We start from the raw sequence: 20,386 nt of genomic DNA on the forward strand, positions 1-20,386 counted from the left end.
AGTAAACGGAGGAGGGAAACAATTTCAATCTCATTTTCAGAAGCATTCTCTTTATAGACTTAACATAATAACATTTATAAATTCTATGAATTGCAGTTTAGCAGTTTTGGTGTCACGAGGCACTTATACATGCACACACATAAAGACTTAAACATTAATATCATCTTATTCATGCAGTCAGCGGCATCGGCATTGGCTCCGACACCGCCTTGTCGCCGCGGGGCGGAGCTAGATGACTGCGCTTTGAACTCAAACTCTCATCTCTCTGTCTCAGTTTTCGATTCCATCTGTAGGGGTACCTGCATCGTATTTAATACTACCATCGTCCATCGTCCATCGTCCATGTACGATGGGTGGGATGGGAACTTTAGAGATCCCATTAGTCATCGCCGCTGTACATCTCAATGATCTCCCCAATGCTGGCCACGGCACCAGCAATCAAAGCTAGGATGGACAGAATGCCCAAAATAATATTCTTTACCATCTTCCAATTGCACCAACCCAGACGATCGGGATAAAGGTAAACGGTCTCAACGAAGCTGGGAACAAAGATGCCTAGCAGTGAGAAGAACACGGCGCCCACCAAGCTGATGAACGGTTCCAGGTTGGGAATAGCCGCGGCCACGCCTCCGCTCACCAGAATAATGCCACTGCGCAGCATGATCTGTGTAATGTTGTGCTTCTCAGGGCTGAACTTGTGGTTGATCTTGCGCCAGAGGATCTCGTTAGGCACGTAGAACTGTAGCCCAAAGGTGAACAGAATGGCCACTGCCATCAGAAGCTTGGCCGTGTCGCCCAACCAGGAGCCCTCTGGCAGATTGAGCGTGATGCTGCCACGGACCGTGTCCCCGAATCTCACATAGCCAAAGAAGCCAATGATCGCGTAGAGCAGGACCACAGTTATCATAGCCGTGTTAAGAACACCAGGACATCCGAGGAATTGCTGAGGCTTGCGCATTGAGTTCTCCACGGGCATCACTACACCAATTCCCTCCATTGCGAAGATGACCGTCGCAAAGAAGAGGGGAATGTGCGCGGCCGGGGCGATCAGCGGCTTATCAGAGTAGACTAGTGGCTCGTCAAACATGTAGTACAGGACAATCACGAAGGTAATCACAATGAACACATTGGCCATCAGCGAGAACGGAACCAGCCACTTGAGATTCCGGATCTGTCCGATTAACAGACACGGAATAACCGTTAGGGCAATATAGATTCGTACATCCCAGTTCAGGTTGCAGTCGAAGTTGATGACGTCGTGGAAGGAGGTAGCAATGAACACGATGTACACACAGGCCGCCGCATAGTAGGTGGCCATCAAGCCAACATCCACAAATTGCCTGAAACAATGCACATTATTGTCAAATTTTTTTTGTTGCTTAATGCAGTGAGATTTGACTTTTCTACGTACTTGGCAAAGTTTGAATAGGGCCGCATGCCCTTGGGACCGTACTCGAACACCTTCTCAGCCGTCTCAGCGAATCCCAGAGCTGGAACCTTAGCATCGCGGCAAATGTTGTGCGAAGTTTTCACCTGAAATAAAGAAATATACGATAAATAAGCTCTTCATATCACAAATAAACCAGTTGGATCGAAACCAGGTATTCTGTTTCTATTATTGATTATTATCATGAGTGAACTTGAATAGAAAAGGCTAATCCAAGGTGGAGTGCTAACAGGAGAGCCTGGTACCTGGCGTTATATCCTACGGAGTGAAAGCTAAGCATCGGTTCTATCTGGAGAGTTAAAGTAATCTCTTAGTAGTAAACATTATTTAAACAGACAGACAAAGGTTAAAAATGACTGTACAAAATATTTGTGCTATAAATCTGTATGTCTCAAGTGGATTATTAATATGTATAGACCGGTGACTTGGGCTTTCTTGGCATCTGAATGTGATTTTTAGTCGCACTCGGTTTTGTACAACTGTCTGGAAAGTGAAGTACGTCTAAATTCTGAGAAGTTATGTGTTGAAGGATTTGCGATAATCGGAAATGCATGATCATAAATAAAATCAACAATAAAACTTAGCTTGATTGCTGATATAATTATAAATTGTATTTATCTCTCTCTGATTAGACCATATCGCGGTATGTCTGGCTTCCAGAGGTGTGGAATACAGTAAGTGGACTATCTGTTGCACGCCTTATCAAGGCCTTTCAAATTCCATTGACAGATGACTTGGGACAGCACCTTGAGCTACTTCAGCGAACTCACAAATACGTCAGCTCGGCTGGTAATGGTTTATTTGGTAATTTTTTAAGTCAACAGCCTAAATCAGGTGCTAAGTCTTAGATCGATTTGCTTACCAATATGTGAACACAGTGGGTGCAGAGGAAGCCAACGATGAGCGTCATGCACATTCCAAAGACCAGGCCGGCGTTGTGAAAGGCCATAGGCATGGCTAGAATTCCTGTGCCCAGGGAACTCTTGAGCAAATGTGCCAAAGCGCCTCCAGTACTGGCTCCTTTTGGATCGCGATGCTCAAAGGGACTATAGGGATCCTCGGAGAGTGCGAGCTGATTCTTCTCTGTCAAGTTGGCTCTGCATGCGAAAAAGAGAGAGTAAAATGTTTAAGGTCCAGATACTAGATGATCTACAGAGAGTTCAAGTACTCACTTCGAATTGAAGTCGTTTAACGAGATCGCTGATGTTGATGTTGAATAGGCGGGTGGATTGTCGCCTGCCGAAGCAAACACCTCCGCATCTGGCTTAAATCCTGCATTATCTGTCATCTACAAGCACAGAGATACCGAAATTGAATGAGAAATTGATCGTAATTACGGGGAATTCAATCACATGATGAATCGACACGAGTAGGCGACTATCAATGACCCCCGGTACGAGATTCGCTTTCGTTCGTACTTTTGCAGCTTGTGCTAATCCATTGAAGGGTTGCTAGGCGCATGCCGTTCGTATCTTATCGACAGCTTGGAGCTTTCAAGTATTACAATAGCCTTAGCAAAAAGATTCCAGATACGAGCAGATCTTTATCGCCAGCGACTGGAATCGGTGCCTGGGGCTGGGGGTCCGCAAATAAAAAACACTGGACTGCATTCATAAAATTTTGCTTTATGGCTCTATAGCCATATGGCCCTAAAGACCGCCTATAATTTCACTCACTTTGACTGTTGGCCATAAAGGCGATTCTAAATCAGCGGTATGTGGTAGCCCCCTCCCGATATCGTATCTGAGCGCTCAATGGAGTCATTTAATTTTTTGAATTCCCCCAAATACTTGACTATGTTCTGTGAGTGGGTTAAGATTAGCGTAATCATGGCAGAGTGTTATTTATAAGCCTTTCCGTCTCTCTTATACTATAAATTAAAATTTATGAAACAATTACAATACTTTGTTAATGCGCATGGGATTGTTGTTGGCTCCTCCGATTTGTTCCAAAGGACAACAACATTTTATGGGGGTATAAATAACCATAAGTCCGCAGTAACCTAGCTCATAAATTAGTTTATAAAAGTTTCCGGAGTGGAACTCATCTATTCCAAATAATTTTCATAAAATGGCTTGTTAAAAGTCCTTTGACCAAGAATATACGATATAATTGACACAAAACAGAAGCACGAATGATATGATAGTTAAAATGGTACATACATATGTGCGTAGACTATATGTATAACTGTATGTTTTAGAAAATGGCATCGAAGGAGGTATGATCCAATGTGTGATATGGAATACATCTGCAGATCTTCGGCCCAAGAATATAATTGCATGCTATTTAAAAAATCAGAGGGCGTATATCACGTATATGTATGTACTAGTATTTCAAATCTGTCATGTCCCATTACTGTGAAGAATGTGCTCGCTTGGGATTTGTAAGTAATCGTATTAAAGGCACATACATATAGAATGTAACACTTTTTTTGAAGCAACACCGGAATAATTAAAAGACTTTTTTTAAATTAAAGAAACATTTTGTCAAATATTTAAATGCACTTCTCTGACCCTAGTCCTAGTTCCTTATTTCCTTATTGGGAGCCTCGAGTCCGGGAACTTACTTTTCAGCTAGCGTAGTACGGTCCGAAAAGATCTTGAGCGATTGAGGACCGAACGCGTCCTCTGGCCAAAAGCAACTGAATAATCAGTTCAAATAAGCGGCTACGGGTATGAGGTACGGGAATGCTTTTGAGTGGGCCTGGCATGAGTTGGTGCCACGGCGCCGAAAAGTGTCGGAAAAGGTTGGAGTAACAATGTCCCAAAATGATAACGGCTTAAAGCAAGACAGGCAACAATAATTAATAAACAACAAATACTCGCCAAATGCCTATAATAATAAAATGCTCAAAGCTACCTTTAAAATCAATTATAAATGACTCCCCGATAACCTTATCGTTCCCAAACTGAGCCGAACCTGACCCGAGAACAAACTCATTCACCTGATTTGCTGGCCAGAACAGAACAGAGCCGGAACGAAGAGAAACCCAGGCAATAGGACTCATCAATGAAATACACATGGTATCTCTATAAATGAACGGTACTAACTCAGCTATCCCTAAAAACTTGGACTTCGTTCTGGGGAATTAGCGATTAAAATGTTTAAATATACAATATATACATACAATATTGAAATCGGTAATCAGAGTAAGGCGTGTTTAATATTATTGTTATTATGTCGCCCGATAAGATTATTCGAAGTCGTCAAAAATAGGGGCAGCACAATTCATACTGTTCTGGGGATATGCATACCCATGGATGCCTATGGCATGTGTTACGATCGAATATTATATGTTGTTCTCTCGATGAAATTCCCATTTATTGGAGCGGCACACAACTCGACGGTAAATTTTTATGATCGACTTCTAATTGTGTTTCTGGGGGGCAGTTATACGACCTCACGCGCCCGCTCCACTTAATCGATACTAAATCATACATATCAGGACATGTGGCCATTGATTAGCTCTCTGGCTATCACAGTCGTTAGTCGGCCCAAAGTTGTCGCTTATTAGCTTTATGGACAATTACTTGGGTTGGGTCATTAGATCTATAATTTAATTCAAATTCGTGTTAAGTGCGTCACTAGGAGTTATGGAGATAAACTCGAATCAGAATTTATGATCATGCTAATCAGCTATCGATATATTGGGTAAGTTAAGCCTTCGTGCCCTGGCACTGAAGCAGTATTTTCTTTAAGGTTCCACTAATGAGCGAAACGGAATACGCAAAGATTTCGATTCGAGTGTTTGCTATACAAATTATATGCTAATTTGTATAATCTTTGTTTCCACGCAAGTTAAAGAAAGAGTGGAAAGATCCTCAGCTCAACAGCTTCGGAAATTAGCCTGCTATATAGGCATACCCATACCATCTCTACACATCTGTATAACCGACATAGAATTGTGCAGATTATTGGATTTTTATTTTTTGCCATAAGTTCAAAGTTGTTTATCGAACGGAAAATGTTACGTGATCCCAGCCAGATGGCAATAAAATGTTCAATTCTGCCGATTCTGCCCGATGTCTTTGCTGGATATAACCGCTATCCTATAGCAACCGATTTCTTCCCTGCCTGTACCACCTGTACCTGTGCCTGTGCCTTACAGCAGCTCGGCAATTCGGCAACCAATGGATGATACCTAGACCGTACCGGTCGAACCGTATCCAACGGATACAGATGCACAGATTGAGATACATATCTAGATGTACATATATAAAACATATTCGTATCGTGCATACCGTCTCGGTACATAAGGTTAAAATGCAGATACAAACTCTTCTAAATTTTAGAGACAAGTAGATGCCGAATCAAAACACAAATCTTAACAAAACAACTAAATACATATGTGCATATATGTACATGTATTTTGATAGTGGGATTAGATCATTATTATTAGACATGTCTGGGATCTGATCAGCAATAAATGTAAATGTAAATGTTAATTATTTCTCTAGTACGATCTATAAAGGCATGGATCAAATAGTTATGCATTTTTAAGCCGATGTCTAATTGATTTCTCCTCAAGCACTTTATCTAAATAACTCATAGATAATTTTAGTATTTTGTTTGAGATTAGATATGCATCAATAACCCCCGAAAACATCCTCTTTAAAAGTGTTTAATGATCAATGCAATAATGATATTTTTAGTTGTTCCTTTTTTTGTGTTCGAAAATGAATATTCGATTTTGCCAAGCGGTTTTTAGTTCAGCCAGCAAAAATAGTTTTTTGTTATCCTCTGGATGCATGGATGAATCTGAGTCCTAACTTAACCTAGGGCTCCTTGTCCACTGTTTGCTTATTGAATATTCAGGTGAAATTTCTTTCAAATCGGGCTCTGTATATATGTGTTGTATGTGTTTGCAAGTCAAATTGAAATATTCTTTATTCCCTTATTCCCTATTATTCTTCCATACAATTGAAAAAAATTCAGGGATAATTCAGGTCCTCCTTTTAAAAGATTATTTGCAGAAGGTATAAAATGAAAGAGGCCAACGCCAACCATTGGAGTGTGTATTCGAGTATGTGTGACATTTATTTTAAGATTCTGCTCCTTTTTATCAAAGCCTTATTCTCAGATATTTATGTCAAATTATACGAGGATGTATATTTTTATCTTCTTGTCCTAAAAAGATGGCAGACCCCATCTGCCTCCTCTCGCGTCTATCTGTTTCCCGAATGGCCTTCGCCGTTATTACACAAACTCGATTGCAGCACCGTTGGGTTTCTCCCAGTTTCGCTCGGAGTTTGCTTCCCTGCTCATTCTCAAGTACTGTATCGCCGACTAAGGGCCGTTAATTGGTTACAGCAATTTTGAATTGAGTGTTTATAGGATCTCTTTTGGGTCAATGGATTCCGGTAAAGCCAAAACAGCTTTTGGTTGCGTTTTTGACGTTTTCTGTTTTTGCTGTTTTGTTTCGTTTTGCTTCTGTGTGTTTTCTGCTTTGTTTTGCTTGCGCGTTCGCTTCACGTGCCGAAAGAAGAAGCGAAAAGAAAACCCGTTGTCCGCCCGGATTGACGACTGACTGATTGTCAATGCAACCATTCATATGTGCATATATATTATATGTACATGCATGCATGGGGCTAGGGGCGCCTGTGCCCGAGATACTTAGTGAGTGGGAAAGGAACTCAGTGTCAGACGAGATGGCTGTAAGGCGGATCAGTTCGAGGTACTCGAATCTTTTTGCTGGCGACCTTATCGCACCGACTTTCGATATGCAAAGCGGATGAGCCGAGCCGAATAATTGATTGGGTACTCGATCGGTAATCACAATCATAATGACGAGCGATGATGAGATAATGCCTTGCCTCGCCAGCTCTGACTGACAGCCGCGGGGGATGTCAAGGGAGGAATACCATTGTCAGAAACTGAATAAAACTTGAAGTTTATTGCACTAGCGGCACTGTAAGGTAGCTGCCAAGATAAAACTTAGTCAATAATCTTTTATGACATCCAATTCGGCTCTTATCACAGGCGCGAAATAAAAGCTTGGTGAAATGATTTGTTCTCGGGTTCCGTTCCTGCCATGACTGGCAATTGAGGCGGGGGCAGGAAATTTTCCAGGAATGCCCCCACTAGCTTGGAATGCCTTGGTCTTAGGGTAATTTTCCGTGTCACATGCATCTGATAATTATCAATTATAATTTCCCGATAGCTAAGTTGATGTGCAGGAATTAATTATAAATAATTACTAAATTATAACGCGACAAACAAAAAAAGGCAAAAAAGTAATTGCTCAACTTTCGGCAGGTATTCTCCCGATATTTACCTTTTGGCTGGTTTATGAAACTTAATTGTAATTTATTTTTAATTCCTTTATTTAGTTTAGCTGGTGGGAAGGGGTACAGGTCGCCTTCAACATTGACACGAAAAGTTCACAAAAAAGTGTTTTCACACCGACGCGTTAATTTTCGCCTGCGATGTGCTTGATGGCGCGAATTTGCAGAGGCAATCAAGAGAAACAAGCACGATCAAACCATAACAAAGTAATATTTAAACGCTTGTTTCCAAGCTATTTTTTCTGCCTATGTTGTTAACAGTCGGGCGATCGCTTAGTGACTGATATTAAGCCAATGTTTGTGCTTGAATTTGTTGCTGCGGCGGCGTCGCCGTGGCGGCTACATGTATAAGCCCCCCGAACACTCAGATATATTCCGCCAGCCGAGAGCTCAACTGGAGACTCCAGATGGGAGAGGAGAGTCGGTTGGTGCAATTAGCGCAATGGGCAATAAACGATACCGTGACGCAGGTGGGGCGAAGTCGGCCTCTCTCTCTCGGTGCGAGTGTTTGAGCGTGCGTACTGGTGCTTTCTACACATCATTCAGATTTGGGCATTCGGCTGCCAGACAGGTCTGCCTTCGTCCCATTACTCATACGCAGCGTGGTGCGTGCAGCTGTTGGAGGAGGCGCCGTAGAAGGCGCCGTAGAAGTAAGCAGAGGACAAGTGGGTGATGTAAAACTCCTCCTTATCTAAAGAAGATTACACGCTGTTCAGGAATGTGGTCAGAGATATGCCAAATACGAGTAGTATTAATTTGATTGGTTCCACATTATGAACACAGGTATCCAGCAGCATATCTAATTGGATTTCTTCCGAGAAATGTCCAAAGTCATGCTCCATTCTGTGGCTCACCCTGTATGCAGCACAGACACACAGTCTGCCCACTCTGCAGCCTACCACCCATCTATCTATCTACCCATCAATCTGTCCATATTTCGTCACACCAGTTTACTAGCAACTAACGACAGTATCAAGACCATTTAACATTAGCAAACTCAAGAATTTGTGAGATATTTCGAACCGCTTTCTGGTCTCCTATTAGTTGGTTAGGGGTTGCCTCTCTCCCTCCCCGCTTCTGCAGTCTGCTCCTTTAGACAGATCATCGGGCTTGGTGCTTGACTCGTTTCAAGTAGCTTATTGGTGTTGCAGTGGCTTGTCGTCGATTTTTGTTGTTGTTTGGCAGGTTGCTTACAGATTTAGACAACAAATTAGAGTCAAAGTAAGCTTATAAGGCCACTATTTCAAGTCAAACTTACAATCGAAATAAGTTTTTGAAACCACTCTTTTCCTCTCTAGATGCCTAGAGATACTCGTATCTGTTATTTCAGATCTTAGGCGATGCCAGAAAAGTGCGGGCATTAGGAAGGATAAACCAATAAGGAAACAACGTGCTTCGTTAGGTCTCTAATATTTATCCGATTTCGGCAATTTTAGGTGGATCAGTAGATAACGATTAGATTAGATAACCGCATTATGTGTTAGATTCGTTACCAATTCGTCGTCAACCGCTGTAGTTACATACAGTGGGGCAGTGGAAAATTTTCTGCTATGGCACAGACTGTAAATGAAATGCATTTTTCACGTGATGTGCATTTGGAATTTTTCGAGTTCAAATATTGTCGGTCCTAATTGATTGTCACATGCCCCAGATTTATGGCGGCATTTAAAATACAAATTTCAAGTTGAAATTGCCCTAGTGTACTACTAAAAGTATGATCTAATACCCTCAACAATGTCTCTCCACTAGCTGGGGAGCTGACATGGGACTTTATTGAACAGCGTTTATCGTGTATCTTTAATTACACGCCACAAAAGTACACCTGTTATACGCAGAGCAATCTTATATTGCTTGGGAACAATGTTCTTCTTGACGTACGACAAAGTCATGTTGCGTATACGCACGCTATGGGAAAGCCTTGGATAATTGATAAGCTCAAAGGTTCCGCTTGTGGATCGAAGAGAAGACAAGACCATTGCAAACAGGTCAAGAGCTTCGGCTCTAGCCGCTGCAATGTTGACTTAACGATTCCTTATCGATTGAGCGTAGTGAATTTTGAAAATATTTACCACAGTGGCTGTCCGTATTGACAATCTCGGTTGAGCTTGATAAAGTTTTATCACATTAATGGAGAATTACCGGTTGTGAAAGCTAGATGGGTGGGCTCTTAAGGTATTACCGGGGCCTGCCGGGGATTCTCAATTAGAATACCCTTTCCACTACATCTACATACATACGTACATATAGCGCTCAGCTTCTGAACACATATCTCTCCCATCAATCTAATTCAAGTGAGACAACTCGCTGCTCAAATACCTGGAAACAGTGTAATTCAGTTTAATCCCAAGATCCCCCAAATATAAAATGTAAGACTCCATCTGCCCCTTCATTACAATGCCAATCACGCTTTTTCTGACCAACTGAGAAAAATTACAAACAACATTAAATTTCAGACTGTTCGGCGAAAAATTCGCAACAAAAAAAATCCAATTCGTATTGTGTTTATTATCGCTCATGGTAATGAATAATCACAATTAATATACTGATGTGCTTCCGCATTTGATTTCCGGATCTGCCTTCTGACACTGTTTTTGGGGTCGGCTCAGATCGGACGAGTTCAGCGCTGAGTAATTAACTAATTAATATGCAGACTGCGCTTGGCATTAGCTCTAAAGATTGTCGTTTCAGATCTCAATGGATTCGAAGTGCTGTCGGTGCTGCTGCTGCTGCTATGTCAAGCAGCGCAACGATCAACGGCACTGACCTTGCCCGATGTCAAACACCCGCACCGCATTTTAATTTGATGCTCTCTGGGCTATCATGTGTGGGTGGTGTCAGTGTTTGTGATGTAACAGAAATGTGGGCTAGTGGAGGTGGGATGAGACGGCCAAAATAAACTTCCTTGACATGCTGTGGAGAAACCGGTTGCAGCCTCATCTTGAGATTCTCACTGTTTATTTGTTTCAAAAAGTGATTTCAGTAATGGCTGTGGCTTCGCTGTATTTTTCATTGCTTCTTGCCACAGGCGACAAACGGCCTTTGTCCGAGCGGGCCCCGAAAATAACAAGTGTCGAACACGCCCTAAAGACGAGTCAGAGCAGTACGCATTATGCATTTGCATTATGCAAATTACAAAGTATTCAACAAATGCAGGCACAGCAATAGCAACTCCCTTAGTCTGACAGTTGCCGGACTCAAGCGACAAAAGAAATTGTTCTACAGACCCGTACTTACGTATGATTTGTACATACATATATCTATGGCCCCCCATAACAATACATATATACTTTCTAAATGATTTGTGAACTTGGGAGGTTCCAAAGAAATATCTGTTTCCGCATAGCTCAAGCGACAACATGATCAAGGTGAGCTTTGCATGTCATTTCCAGTTCCAGTTCCATGCTGTGGATGCAATGGAAATAGAAGTAGATGTCAATCGGTGGGGTGGTATTTAATGGCTGTAATTAGCATTGGCATGAACAAAAGGAGATGCGTCAGCGGACCGATTTAAAAATAGCTGGATAATTACCGTAATTCAAGTTATTTGGCAGCTCGATAGAATCGTTAGATTTATATAAAACCAAGCAAATTGGGCTCGGCCATGTGTTTGTGTGTGTCTACGACAATAGCAGAATAACTTATAAATGCACTGTTCAGCTTAACGTTAGGACCGTGGCATTTCCATTTACTCTCCCTTGTAGACGGGCTTGCGTTTCTCGGCAAACGCGGCGAGTCCCTCCAGGCGATCCTTTGTGGGTATCACCTGAGCATAGCAGACCTCTTCAATGGAGTAGCCCGTGCTTAGGTCGACCTGCATACCCTTGTCAATAGCCAGTTTGGCCATTCGCACACCCACTGGACCGTTGGGTAGGATTTCCTCGGCGAGCTTTAGGGCCTGCTGGTAGGCAGCATCATTTTTTTCGTTCTGGCTTACAACATGGCTGACCAGACCCAGCTCCTTGGCCTCACTTCCATCCAAGACTCGGGCAGTGAAAATAAGTTCCTTCGCCAGCGAGGGAGAGAGAATGCGGGGAAGTCGCTGAGTGCCCCCGGCGCCAGGGATTATGGCCAGTCGAGTCTCTACCAGACCCATTTTGGTATTTGAAGCTGCCGTGCGTATATCGCATGCCAGAGCCATTTCCAGACCACCCCCCAAAGCAGCGCCATCCAATGCGGCGATTACGGGCATCGGCAATTGTTCAATGCTAATGAACAGGTTTCGTAGATTCGACACAAACTCGCTGGTTTCCTCGGTGGACATGCCTGGAATCATAATAACACTATTGAAAATCTTTAAAATTCCATTGATTGTAATTTGTACCTTTACGCTCCTTCAAGTCAGCGCCAGCACAGAAGATGCCCGGCGTGAGACTGCGTAGGACAACCACTCTCGAACCATTATCCTTTTTAATTTCTTCCAATATTTCGCCAAAGGTATCAACCATTCGCCGGCTGAAAGAGTTCTTTGCGGCAGGCCTATTGAGACCAAGTACTGTAATACCTTTCTGTGCACCTTCCAAACGTTCGATCAAAACTTCATTACCGCCTTCTAATGGCGCCTCAACGGCCAAATTTCGGGCCGCCACAAGGGGGCGAGCTATCTGGCGGGAAAATCTGGCAATTTTATTTATCAGATACATCTTATTAACAGAATATAGCAAAAAAATACGGAACGGAAAAAGATTGTTATAAAACCGGCAAAAACAGCTGTGGTCGCTAGTGCTGGAAAGCGGTAACAGTTCATATGTATCGTTGTATGAACTGTGGTATCGTACACACTCGATATTGTATCGATAGCATCATTGTCTTTATCTCCGGGTTAAATTTGTAAAAAATTTGTTAATTTTAATCTATCACAAAATTTAAGTATAATTTCAAGGCTCAGAAGACGCCTGAAGACGCCTGGAACAACGTAATTTTAGCATCACAAGGAGTTCGTACAGATAAGCTTTGTTCGTAGCTCTGCATGGGTAGATTTTTGGTTAAAGTGGAATCATAACGCCAACAATAGACAACATCTGAATTAAAGCAAAAGTCAGTCAGTGTGATATTGAAATAGCGCGCCGTGTAAGTGGAAGAAAAGATACCATAATCGAAGCATGCAAGAATTTGTAAATTGTATTTGTATTTTCAGAGCATTGCTGCGAAAAGCAGGATGCTGTTTCGCGGCGTGCAGGTCCTGCAGCGAAGACACCAGCAGTTCAGCAGAGCTATTAATCACTTTTCTGTGCGACGTGACTCCGGCAAAAGTTGGATGCAAAATGACTCCGAACTCATCAGGCCCCAAGCGTGGACTCGTCCTGGCATGTTCATCCAGTTTCGGTGTACTGCTGGAGGCAGCGATTCCACTAAAAAAGAGAAGGCGCTAGAATCGAAGGAGGAGACGACTGAGGCCAAGCCGAATGCTAGACAAACAAAAAACTTCGAGGTGAAAACTTCCAAGGGGATCCTAAACATTAGCACGACAATTGAAGACTCGAAGATCAATGAGATTGTATTTGAGAAATCCGACACAACGAACATTAATTTAAAGTCCAATGCAAGTGCAACAGGAGGAGCCGATAGTACCACGGGATCCGAAACCCCGCATAGCTCCCCCACATCTGCTCCGAAGTCATCGCCACCTGTTAAGGACACCAAGGTCTGTCCAACACCACCACCTGCAGAGACTCCACCTGCCGTCACACCCACACCAAAGCGCGCTCGCTTTGATTATCGCGCCTCACTAGAGCGTAACTTTGTGACTCCTGGAAGAGCAATTGCAGATTTTATGTTAACGGCTGCTGACCTGGAGTCTCTATCGAAGATCAAGAGGAGATCTCCCTACGAACAAGAGCCTCCCATGACCGTCTACTGGCGACGAGATGTCGAGGCAAAAGCTGTGGAAGTATGGGGCTCCAAGGAGAACCTTCTGCGTGAGCGTCTCAAGCGCGAGGTAGAGCGCAAACAGTACCAGCAGAGTAAGTGCCTTCCTGTCTCACTGTACATATTTGTCAAGTTAATAGAGTATTGCTAAAAATGGATGGTCCGACAGATTTGTTCACTGTGAAACGCCGCCTGCGCGACTATCGTCGGGAGATTGGTTCTCGCACCAAAATTATGATGGATAATCAAACAGAGTCAGAGAAATCTGCTCAAGTAGTCGCCACCGCAATTGCCATGTAAGAATTAATTAATTGCTTGACAACATAAACGATTTACATACTCGATTCCTCCAGCAATGCAGCTAATTTGCTCTTCAAGGCAGGTGGATGGTTTTACAGTGGCTCCCATAGCATGTTTGCCGAGGTCATTCACTCGCTGGCGGATCTTATTAACCAGCTTATACTCGCGTTTGGCATCTACAAGTCCTCGCAGAGTCCTGATACCGACCATCCCTATGGTTACATGAACATGCGTTATGTGTCTTCGCTGATCTCAGGCGTGGGCATCTTTTGTGTCGGCTGTGGCCTGTCCATCTATCATGGTATAGAGGGCATTCTCCATCCACAGCCCATCGCCGATCTCTTCTGGGTCTACTGCATTCTGATGGGATCGCTGGTCTCCGAAGGAGCTACCCTGATGGTTGCCATAAATGAGTTGAAGCGTGCGGCCCGTGTAAATAACGTGAGCTTCAAGGAATACGGTGTGCATTTTCCTTACTCATCTGGAGGCTAGTTTCTCATACATATGTATATCTTTTCACTGATCAGTTATTTCTGGCAAGGATCCCTGCGTGAATGTGGTGCTCTGCGAGGATGCTGCTGCCGTGACTGGTGTCATAGTAGCCGGCACCTGCATGGGACTGAGCAGCTATACGGGCTCACCTATTTTTGACGCCGCAGGATCGCTTGTCATTGGCGGTCTTCTGGGCGCTGTGGCCTCTTTCATTATATACACCAATGCCAATGCTCTGGTGGGTGTCTCCATTTCAACCGACCGTCTTGAGAAGATCAACACTGCGTTGGAGGCTGATGTAATGATCCGAGCCATCTATGATGTCAAGGGCATTGACATTGGTAATGCTCGTGTGCGCTATAAGGTGAGACCCTGACCTTCTTCATTTTCGCTGACATTTTATTGAATTCCATGGATCTGCCCTCAGGCTGAGCTTGACTTTGATGGTCGCGAGTTGACGCGCTCGTATCTGGACAAGCAGGATCTCGCCAAGCTACTAACGGTGCGTTGTCCTGACCTATTTTTAATCATTTCTTGTAAAGTTTTCTTCTCTGTTTTCAGACTGTTCGTGGGTTCCAAAAGGTGGACGATCTGGAGACCTTCCTGCTCGCCCATGGCGAAAACATTGTGGACCTGATGGGCGGTGAGATCGATCGCATTGAAATGAATCTGCGGGTAAGTTACACTGAAAAGACTTTTTAAATTGATCAACAGCTATCCACTTCTCTTCCCCTGGTAGACACAATTTCCGGAAATTCGACACGTGGACCTTGAAATACTTTAGGGCAGGTTCCCAACCCTGTGGGACTGTTGAATACAAACAAAAAGCATTAGGTGATTGGATGCTTTCCATAAGAATTGATGTCCTGTTTAGTTTATATTTATTTTCCATTGTCTACTGAATCTATCTAGTATCATTAACATTAAATGTGTTGGGCCTGGATATTTCAAAAGTCGTCTGGCTGTAGTGAAGGATAACCGGCTATGAGTTTGTAGTTGAATTAAGTGTGCTTTTTTCATCCCATGCACCGTTGAAACCAGTGAGAGCTATGTACTATAATAATATAAATATAAATGCAATTAACTATAATGTGTGTTTGTACGAATTAAAGGTCCAAATCGATGGTCGACGAATGAAATGGTTTTATTAGGAGACAACAGCTGGCCTCCCTCACTTGGAGCGTAAAAGTTTCAGCCGGTTGAAAAAATTAAGAAGACAATGAAGACAAATTTGTACCGCATTAAGGCAATCGAATGAAAGTCGATTGAATATTATAACTCAGTATTTTTATACCAAGTAGTCATCTTATTAATTTATAAGGAGATAAAAAACATATTGATTGCGCTTGCATCATGCATACGAACCCCGTGTATGATCATAATAGATAACAGTGCTGTAGGGATGGTAATTTTAAAGTTCGAATTGTTGGGAGTTCTCGGCTCAGCTACGGGTGATACATGCGCTTATACAAATGTTCGTGTCATATTTGCGCATCAAATTTCAGATTACTTATCCATTGCTCCAATTATTCTAATATGCAGACAATTATGAAAGAATATCCGTTTATTAAATTAGCCTTTAAGGGATATTCAAAATAACAGTTACAGTTATTGCTTCTTTAAAGCTTACTAATACTCTAAAGCCCAGAAAACGAAAACAAAATATAATTCGCTTCTTCCTACCGCACGCAATCATTCAAATGCACTCATGCAAAGAGAGAACGCTCCATGAGAGAGCTCAAAGCTCCCAGAGCCGAAGGCCTATGGGATGTCTGGGATAATTTTTCGTTGTATGAACTGGGAGCGTCTTTGCACATACATACTGTAAGGTTAGCTGTTAAGTTAACATAGCTCATTTGGATTCACGCATGAACCAGATCCAACTCTTTGAATAAACGGTTGCGGCGGTCTGGTCTGGATGTGAATGAAATTAAATGCGAACGTGAAGCTTTATTGGAAAGGTGTACACCAATTTTAATGTGAAACGAAAGTGACTTCTTATTCATAAATTTAAGTGATCAGCAAAAAGTTCTTAAGTAAAGCCTGTAAGGAAGCTCATTTCCAAGTCCCGAATTTTATATACCCTTGAAGTTCGACTGTTCGTTTGACAACGAATTTTTTATGACCGTTCGTTCATATGTCAGCTGAAATATATGTAAATGCTTCGTTATTTGGACTGCAAATGTCTGATCAATTCCATAATGCCCTTTTAAAGGGTATAGCAACCAACAAAAAAACCCTCATTACCATTTCTATATTAACCAAAACAAACAAAACACTCGCTCATGAATAATTTTTTATAAAGGAATTTCTCTTATGCTTTAGTGGTGAACGAACTTTGACGAACACTATACTAGATACACTCTCATTCACTGCGGCTGGGGCATGGGCATTAGCAGCGCCTTAGCGCCTGAGCTAAAGATCGACGTATCAATCCGATTCTTTCATTCCGATTTGGTTTTTTAATTTGAACACACTGGTTTACTGTGCAGCCAGCTGCTGTTGCTTCTTCTGCTGACGCTGCTGGTGCTACCGTGTGGCATTTATTTGACCCATTAACGGTAAAAGCAGCGACACAACACAACGCAATTCACATGCTAATTGGATGGGACCTGACTTCAGTCTTCAGAAGCCGTTCTGTTCTGGACTGTGCTGTGCAGATATGTAAATTTGTGCGGCAGGTATATAACCAGCCATTCCTGTTCCAACTGGCAGAGACAATCGTATTCCCATTCGTACAGCCATGAAATCTGTCACCAAATCAATTAGGCGTCGCTTCAGCTGAAGTGTGGCATTGGGAGTAACTAGAACAGACCAGACTGGACATCGAGCCCAGTCCAATTGCTGATTCAGTTGCATTCCCGTTCCCCGAACTGTGACGGTAAGTTCGCCGGACGACGATCAATGCCACACTCAATACGATACGTAGTGGAAAATGTAGACTGGGGCGATCAATTGAGATCGTCGCGTACCGTACTCGTGATTTTAATTGATGGGGAAGGGAACCCTCGAACACAGCGAATCTCTGCAATACATCAATTAGTGAGCAAATGACATCTAATGCCGGCACATCTCACCCGATCTTCCAGTTCAGAGACGCAAACAATGCTGTTTCTGGTGCTGTTATGGTTGGTGCTGCCCATGCTGATTACCTCCGAGGCGGCCAATGATCCGCCCAAGCCGCATATAATCTTCATTCTGGCCGATGATTTAGTAAGTTCCCTTGATCCTAACCTGAATCGAATAATTATCTGTTGGTTATCTCTACTTTTAGGGCTTCAACGACGTGGGCTTCCATGGTTCAGCACAGATTCCCACTCCCAATATCGATGCCTTGGCTTACTCGGGCATCATTCTGAATCGTTATTATGTCGCTCCGATCTGTACACCCTCGAGGTCCGCACTAATGACGGGAAAATATCCCATACATACGGGTATGTGCACCAAGTCCTTTCATATTACTATTCAATCCAATCCATCCCTTCGTCCTGGATAGGTATGCAGCATACGGTGCTCTATGCGGCTGAGCCACGTGGACTGCCACTCAAGGAAAAGATTCTACCACAATATTTAAATGATTTGGGGTAGGTCCTTTGCAATTTATCCCCGGAACGTTCTTGTCCTTATCTCGATCCCTCTGGTCCCCAGTTACACGTCTCACATATCTGGAAAATGGCATCTGGGACATTGGAAACTCGAGTATACGCCACTGTTTCGGGGCTTCAGCAGCCATGTAGGATTTTGGTCCGGCCATCATGACTACAACGATCATACGGCCGTCGAGAAAAACCTGTGGGGGCTGGACATGCGCAACGGAACGGATGTAGCCTACAATCTGCACGGACAGTACACGACAGATGTGATAACAAAGCACTCCGTCTCGGTGATAGCCAACCATGACGCAGCGAAAGGTCCACTTTTCCTGTACGTGGCGCATGCGGCAGGTCATTCGGGCAATCCATACAATCCACTGCCGGTGCCAGACGACGATGTGATGAAGCTGGACCACATTCTCCACTACAAGCGTCGTAGATACGCCGGTGAGTCTCGTGCTTCGATCGCAAGTACCTCTAGTCCTGATGGTGCGACGTTGTTTTGGTTTCTCGCTTTCAGCCATGGTCGCCAAAATGGATGAGAGTGTTGGCCTGATTGTGGACCAGCTGCGAAAGTCGAATATGTTGGAAAACTCGATCATTATCTTCTCCTCGGACAACGGTGGTCCGGCCCAGGGATTCAACCTGAACTTTGCCTCGAACTATCCGTTGCGGGGCGTAAAGAACACCTTGTGGGAGGGAGGCGTTAGAGCCGCAGGTCTCGTTTGGTCACCGCTTCTCGAGAAGAGGCAGCGCGTTGTCGACGAGACCATGCACATCAGCGACTGGCTACCGACGCTGATTGAGGCGGCTGGAGGCATACCGGCTCTGGCCAATGCCAATCTCAGTCAGAGTTTGGATGGGATGAGCATTTGGCAGACGCTGGTCCATGCCTACCCATCACCGCGCAAGACTGTGCTCCACAACATCGACGACATCTGGGGCAGCGCCGCCTTGACGGTCGGCGACTGGAAGATGATCCAGGGCACTAATTACAATGGAAGATGGGATGGCTGGTACGGACCTGGTGGGGAGCGAGATCCCCATCTCTACGACTGGAACCTGGTGCTCAAGAGTAGGAGTGGCAAAGCAATGACTGGCCTGAAAATGCTTCCAAGTCGGGCGGATCAACAGAGACTGCGAGAGGCTGCCACAGTCACCTGCCAAGGGCAATCGACTCAGGGCACCAGTTGTGTGGCGACCGCATTTTCAGCCCCATGTTTGTTCCATGTGCGCGACGATCCGTGCGAACAATTCAATCTGGCGGAACAGTGAGTTGGAAACTATCTGCTGTACTTGTTCGGTTGTCCCTCAATACCTTCATTCTTTCAGATATCCCAAGGTACTCGATTTATTGATGGCGGAGCTCCAGCATATCAACTCCACTGCTGTGCCGCCGTCCAACCAACCTGACGATCCCAGGGCAAGTCCTATGTACTTCAACTACACATGGACCAACTTTGGGGACTATTATGGCAATATCAAAGGAGCTGTCCTGGGTGATATAAGCTCGAAGTTTTGAAGGACACTGCGAAGAAGACTGCTTAGAATAAAGTTATCAAGTTTTAGTCTATTAACAGTTATTTGAAGTTGGCTCGGTTTAACGAATTTCGATAGATTTTGGCATTTATTTATAGCTAGCATCTATAGAAAGATAATCGATTATCAATTTGACGGGTCCTGTCTCCATCATGTCTCCATCATAGTCAATTAAGACGAAGCCGTGGCTGGGGTGGTGGTGCGGAATGGACAGATATTTAGCCGTAAAATGCAGGCCCAGAGAAGGAATGTTGACTCGGCTGTGGGCACCAGGAACAACATCAGGACGGACACCAGGAGCAGATACAGCCACAACACCGACATGTCCATGATTGCGAACGAAAGAAGCCTTTAATTAAGCTCTGATACTATCTTACTAATCGATCAGGCCGTATTTATAAGCACCCAGATCTTACAGTTGCTCAGCCCTCCACATATTTGTCCAGCTGTGGCTGTGTTCCGTCTGGTCAACTGTCTTTGACCTGATTCGCTGTGAGGGTAAACATTTACTCAATCCACTTCGAGGCCAATGGACAGGCCGCCTCCCATGAGAATTATCCATAAATCTGGGATACAACTGTATCCGAAGATACTCGAAACTAATAGGACAAAAACAGACAAATATCAAGTCGTTTATTTCATCCAGTCCACTAGTCTTTACTCAAACTAACTCTGCGGCTATAAGAGCAAATCAGGCAATGTGAGCGATCAGTCATCCTCACAGTTAGTACATCTATTCTCTAATAGCAAAAATAACCAATTAAATAAGATCAATGCAAAAAACAATTTATTATATTTGTGGTATTTTACTGCAGGGTATCAAAGATTCGAACATTTATAATTAAGTTTTAATTAGTATCGATAAC

At 43.6% G+C, this 20,386-nt stretch overlaps 4 protein-coding genes across 9 annotated transcripts; 2 read left to right on the forward strand and 2 right to left on the reverse strand.

Moving 5' to 3' along the window:
• Positions 1–28: 28 nt before the first annotated feature.
• LOC108159485 (proton-coupled amino acid transporter-like protein CG1139) lies at positions 29–8,026 on the reverse strand. Of its 2 annotated transcripts, none has more exons than XM_017292817.2 (5): positions 4,014–4,116; positions 2,620–2,735; positions 2,310–2,544; positions 1,412–1,533; positions 29–1,340 (listed from the first exon to the last, which is right to left on the reverse strand). In XM_017292817.2, exons 2-5 carry the CDS (start codon positions 2,733–2,735, stop codon positions 380–382), a joined length of 1,434 nt encoding a protein of 477 aa, XP_017148306.1. In that variant the 5' UTR covers positions 4,014–4,116; the 3' UTR covers positions 29–379. The 2 variants fall into 2 exon arrangements, with proteins under 2 accessions (XP_017148306.1, XP_017148305.1); XM_017292816.2 differs by lacking the exon at positions 4,014–4,116 and adding an exon at positions 7,722–8,026 and having other exon boundaries at positions 380–1,340.
• Positions 8,027–11,163: 3,137 nt separating this feature from the next.
• Positions 11,164–12,462, reverse strand: LOC108160305 (methylglutaconyl-CoA hydratase, mitochondrial). The gene is made up of 2 exons (XM_017294218.2): positions 12,053–12,462; positions 11,164–11,994 (listed from the first exon to the last, which is right to left on the reverse strand). Exons 1-2 carry the CDS (start codon positions 12,369–12,371, stop codon positions 11,417–11,419), a joined length of 897 nt encoding a protein of 298 aa, XP_017149707.1. The 5' UTR covers positions 12,372–12,462; the 3' UTR covers positions 11,164–11,416.
• Positions 12,463–12,528: 66 nt separating this feature from the next.
• Positions 12,529–15,518, forward strand: LOC108160304 (zinc transporter 9). 2 transcript variants are annotated; one of them, XR_001775404.2, is made up of 9 exons: positions 12,529–12,798; positions 12,866–13,691; positions 13,766–13,892; positions 13,950–14,356; positions 14,424–14,752; positions 14,816–14,890; positions 14,950–15,063; positions 15,128–15,222; positions 15,301–15,518. XR_001775404.2 is itself a non-coding variant. In XM_017294217.2 (8 exons), exons 2-8 carry the CDS (start codon positions 12,887–12,889, stop codon positions 15,170–15,172), a joined length of 1,902 nt encoding a protein of 633 aa, XP_017149706.1. In that variant the 5' UTR covers positions 12,529–12,798; positions 12,866–12,886; the 3' UTR covers positions 15,173–15,518. The 2 variants fall into 2 exon arrangements, 1 of the variants encoding a protein (XP_017149706.1); XM_017294217.2 differs by having other exon boundaries at positions 15,128–15,518.
• Positions 15,519–16,296: 778 nt separating this feature from the next.
• LOC108160908 (arylsulfatase B) lies at positions 16,297–19,554 on the forward strand. Of its 4 annotated transcripts, none has more exons than XM_033391184.1 (7): positions 16,297–16,349; positions 17,478–17,601; positions 17,663–17,822; positions 17,885–17,972; positions 18,037–18,428; positions 18,502–19,252; positions 19,314–19,554. In XM_033391184.1, the coding sequence occupies exons 2-7, from the start codon at positions 17,494–17,496 to the stop codon at positions 19,501–19,503; spliced, it is 1,689 nt and encodes a 562-aa protein (XP_033247075.1). In that variant the 5' UTR covers positions 16,297–16,349; positions 17,478–17,493; the 3' UTR covers positions 19,504–19,554. The 4 variants fall into 4 exon arrangements, with proteins under 4 accessions (XP_033247075.1, XP_017150672.1, XP_017150671.1 ...); XM_017295183.2 differs by having other exon boundaries at positions 16,344–16,433; XM_017295182.2 differs by lacking the exon at positions 16,297–16,349 and adding an exon at positions 16,688–17,269.
• Positions 19,555–20,386: the final 832 nt, after the last annotated feature.

Source organism: Drosophila miranda, chromosome 3 (assembly GCF_003369915.1).
Source record: "Drosophila miranda strain MSH22 chromosome 3, D.miranda_PacBio2.1, whole genome shotgun sequence".
Lineage (NCBI taxonomy): Eukaryota > Metazoa > Arthropoda > Insecta > Diptera > Drosophilidae > Drosophila > Drosophila miranda.

Bases quoted from the DNA above. Each gene is read 5' to 3' on its own strand.
- LOC108159485 (XM_017292817.2), bottom strand. From the start codon at position 2,735: ATGACAGATAATGCAGGATTTAAGCCAGATGCGGAGGTGTTTGCTTCG. The intron at 1,534-2,309 runs GTAAGCAAATCG...TCTTTATTTCAG, and splicing joins CCCACTGTGTTCACATATTG to GTGAAAACTTCGCACAACAT. The intron at 1,341-1,411 runs GTACGTAGAAAA...GCATTGTTTCAG, and splicing joins CCCTATTCAAACTTTGCCAA to GCAATTTGTGGATGTTGGCT.
- LOC108160305 (XM_017294218.2), bottom strand. From the start codon at position 12,371: ATGTATCTGATAAATAAAATTGCCAGATTTTCCCGCCAGATAGCTCGC. The intron at 11,995-12,052 runs GTACAAATTACA...TTATGATTCCAG, and splicing joins TGACTTGAAGGAGCGTAAAG to GCATGTCCACCGAGGAAACC.
- LOC108160304 (XM_017294217.2), top strand. From the start codon at position 12,887: ATGCTGTTTCGCGGCGTGCAGGTCCTGCAGCGAAGACACCAGCAGTTC. The intron at 14,357-14,423 runs GTGTGCATTTTC...TTCACTGATCAG, and splicing joins CGTGAGCTTCAAGGAATACG to TTATTTCTGGCAAGGATCCC. The intron at 14,891-14,949 runs GTGCGTTGTCCT...CTCTGTTTTCAG, and splicing joins ATCTCGCCAAGCTACTAACG to ACTGTTCGTGGGTTCCAAAA.
- LOC108160908 (XM_017295181.2), top strand. From the start codon at position 17,449: ATGCCGGCACATCTCACCCGATCTTCCAGTTCAGAGACGCAAACAATG. The intron at 17,602-17,662 runs GTAAGTTCCCTT...CTCTACTTTTAG, and splicing joins TCATTCTGGCCGATGATTTA to GGCTTCAACGACGTGGGCTT. The intron at 17,973-18,036 runs GTAGGTCCTTTG...TCTGGTCCCCAG, and splicing joins CAATATTTAAATGATTTGGG to TTACACGTCTCACATATCTG.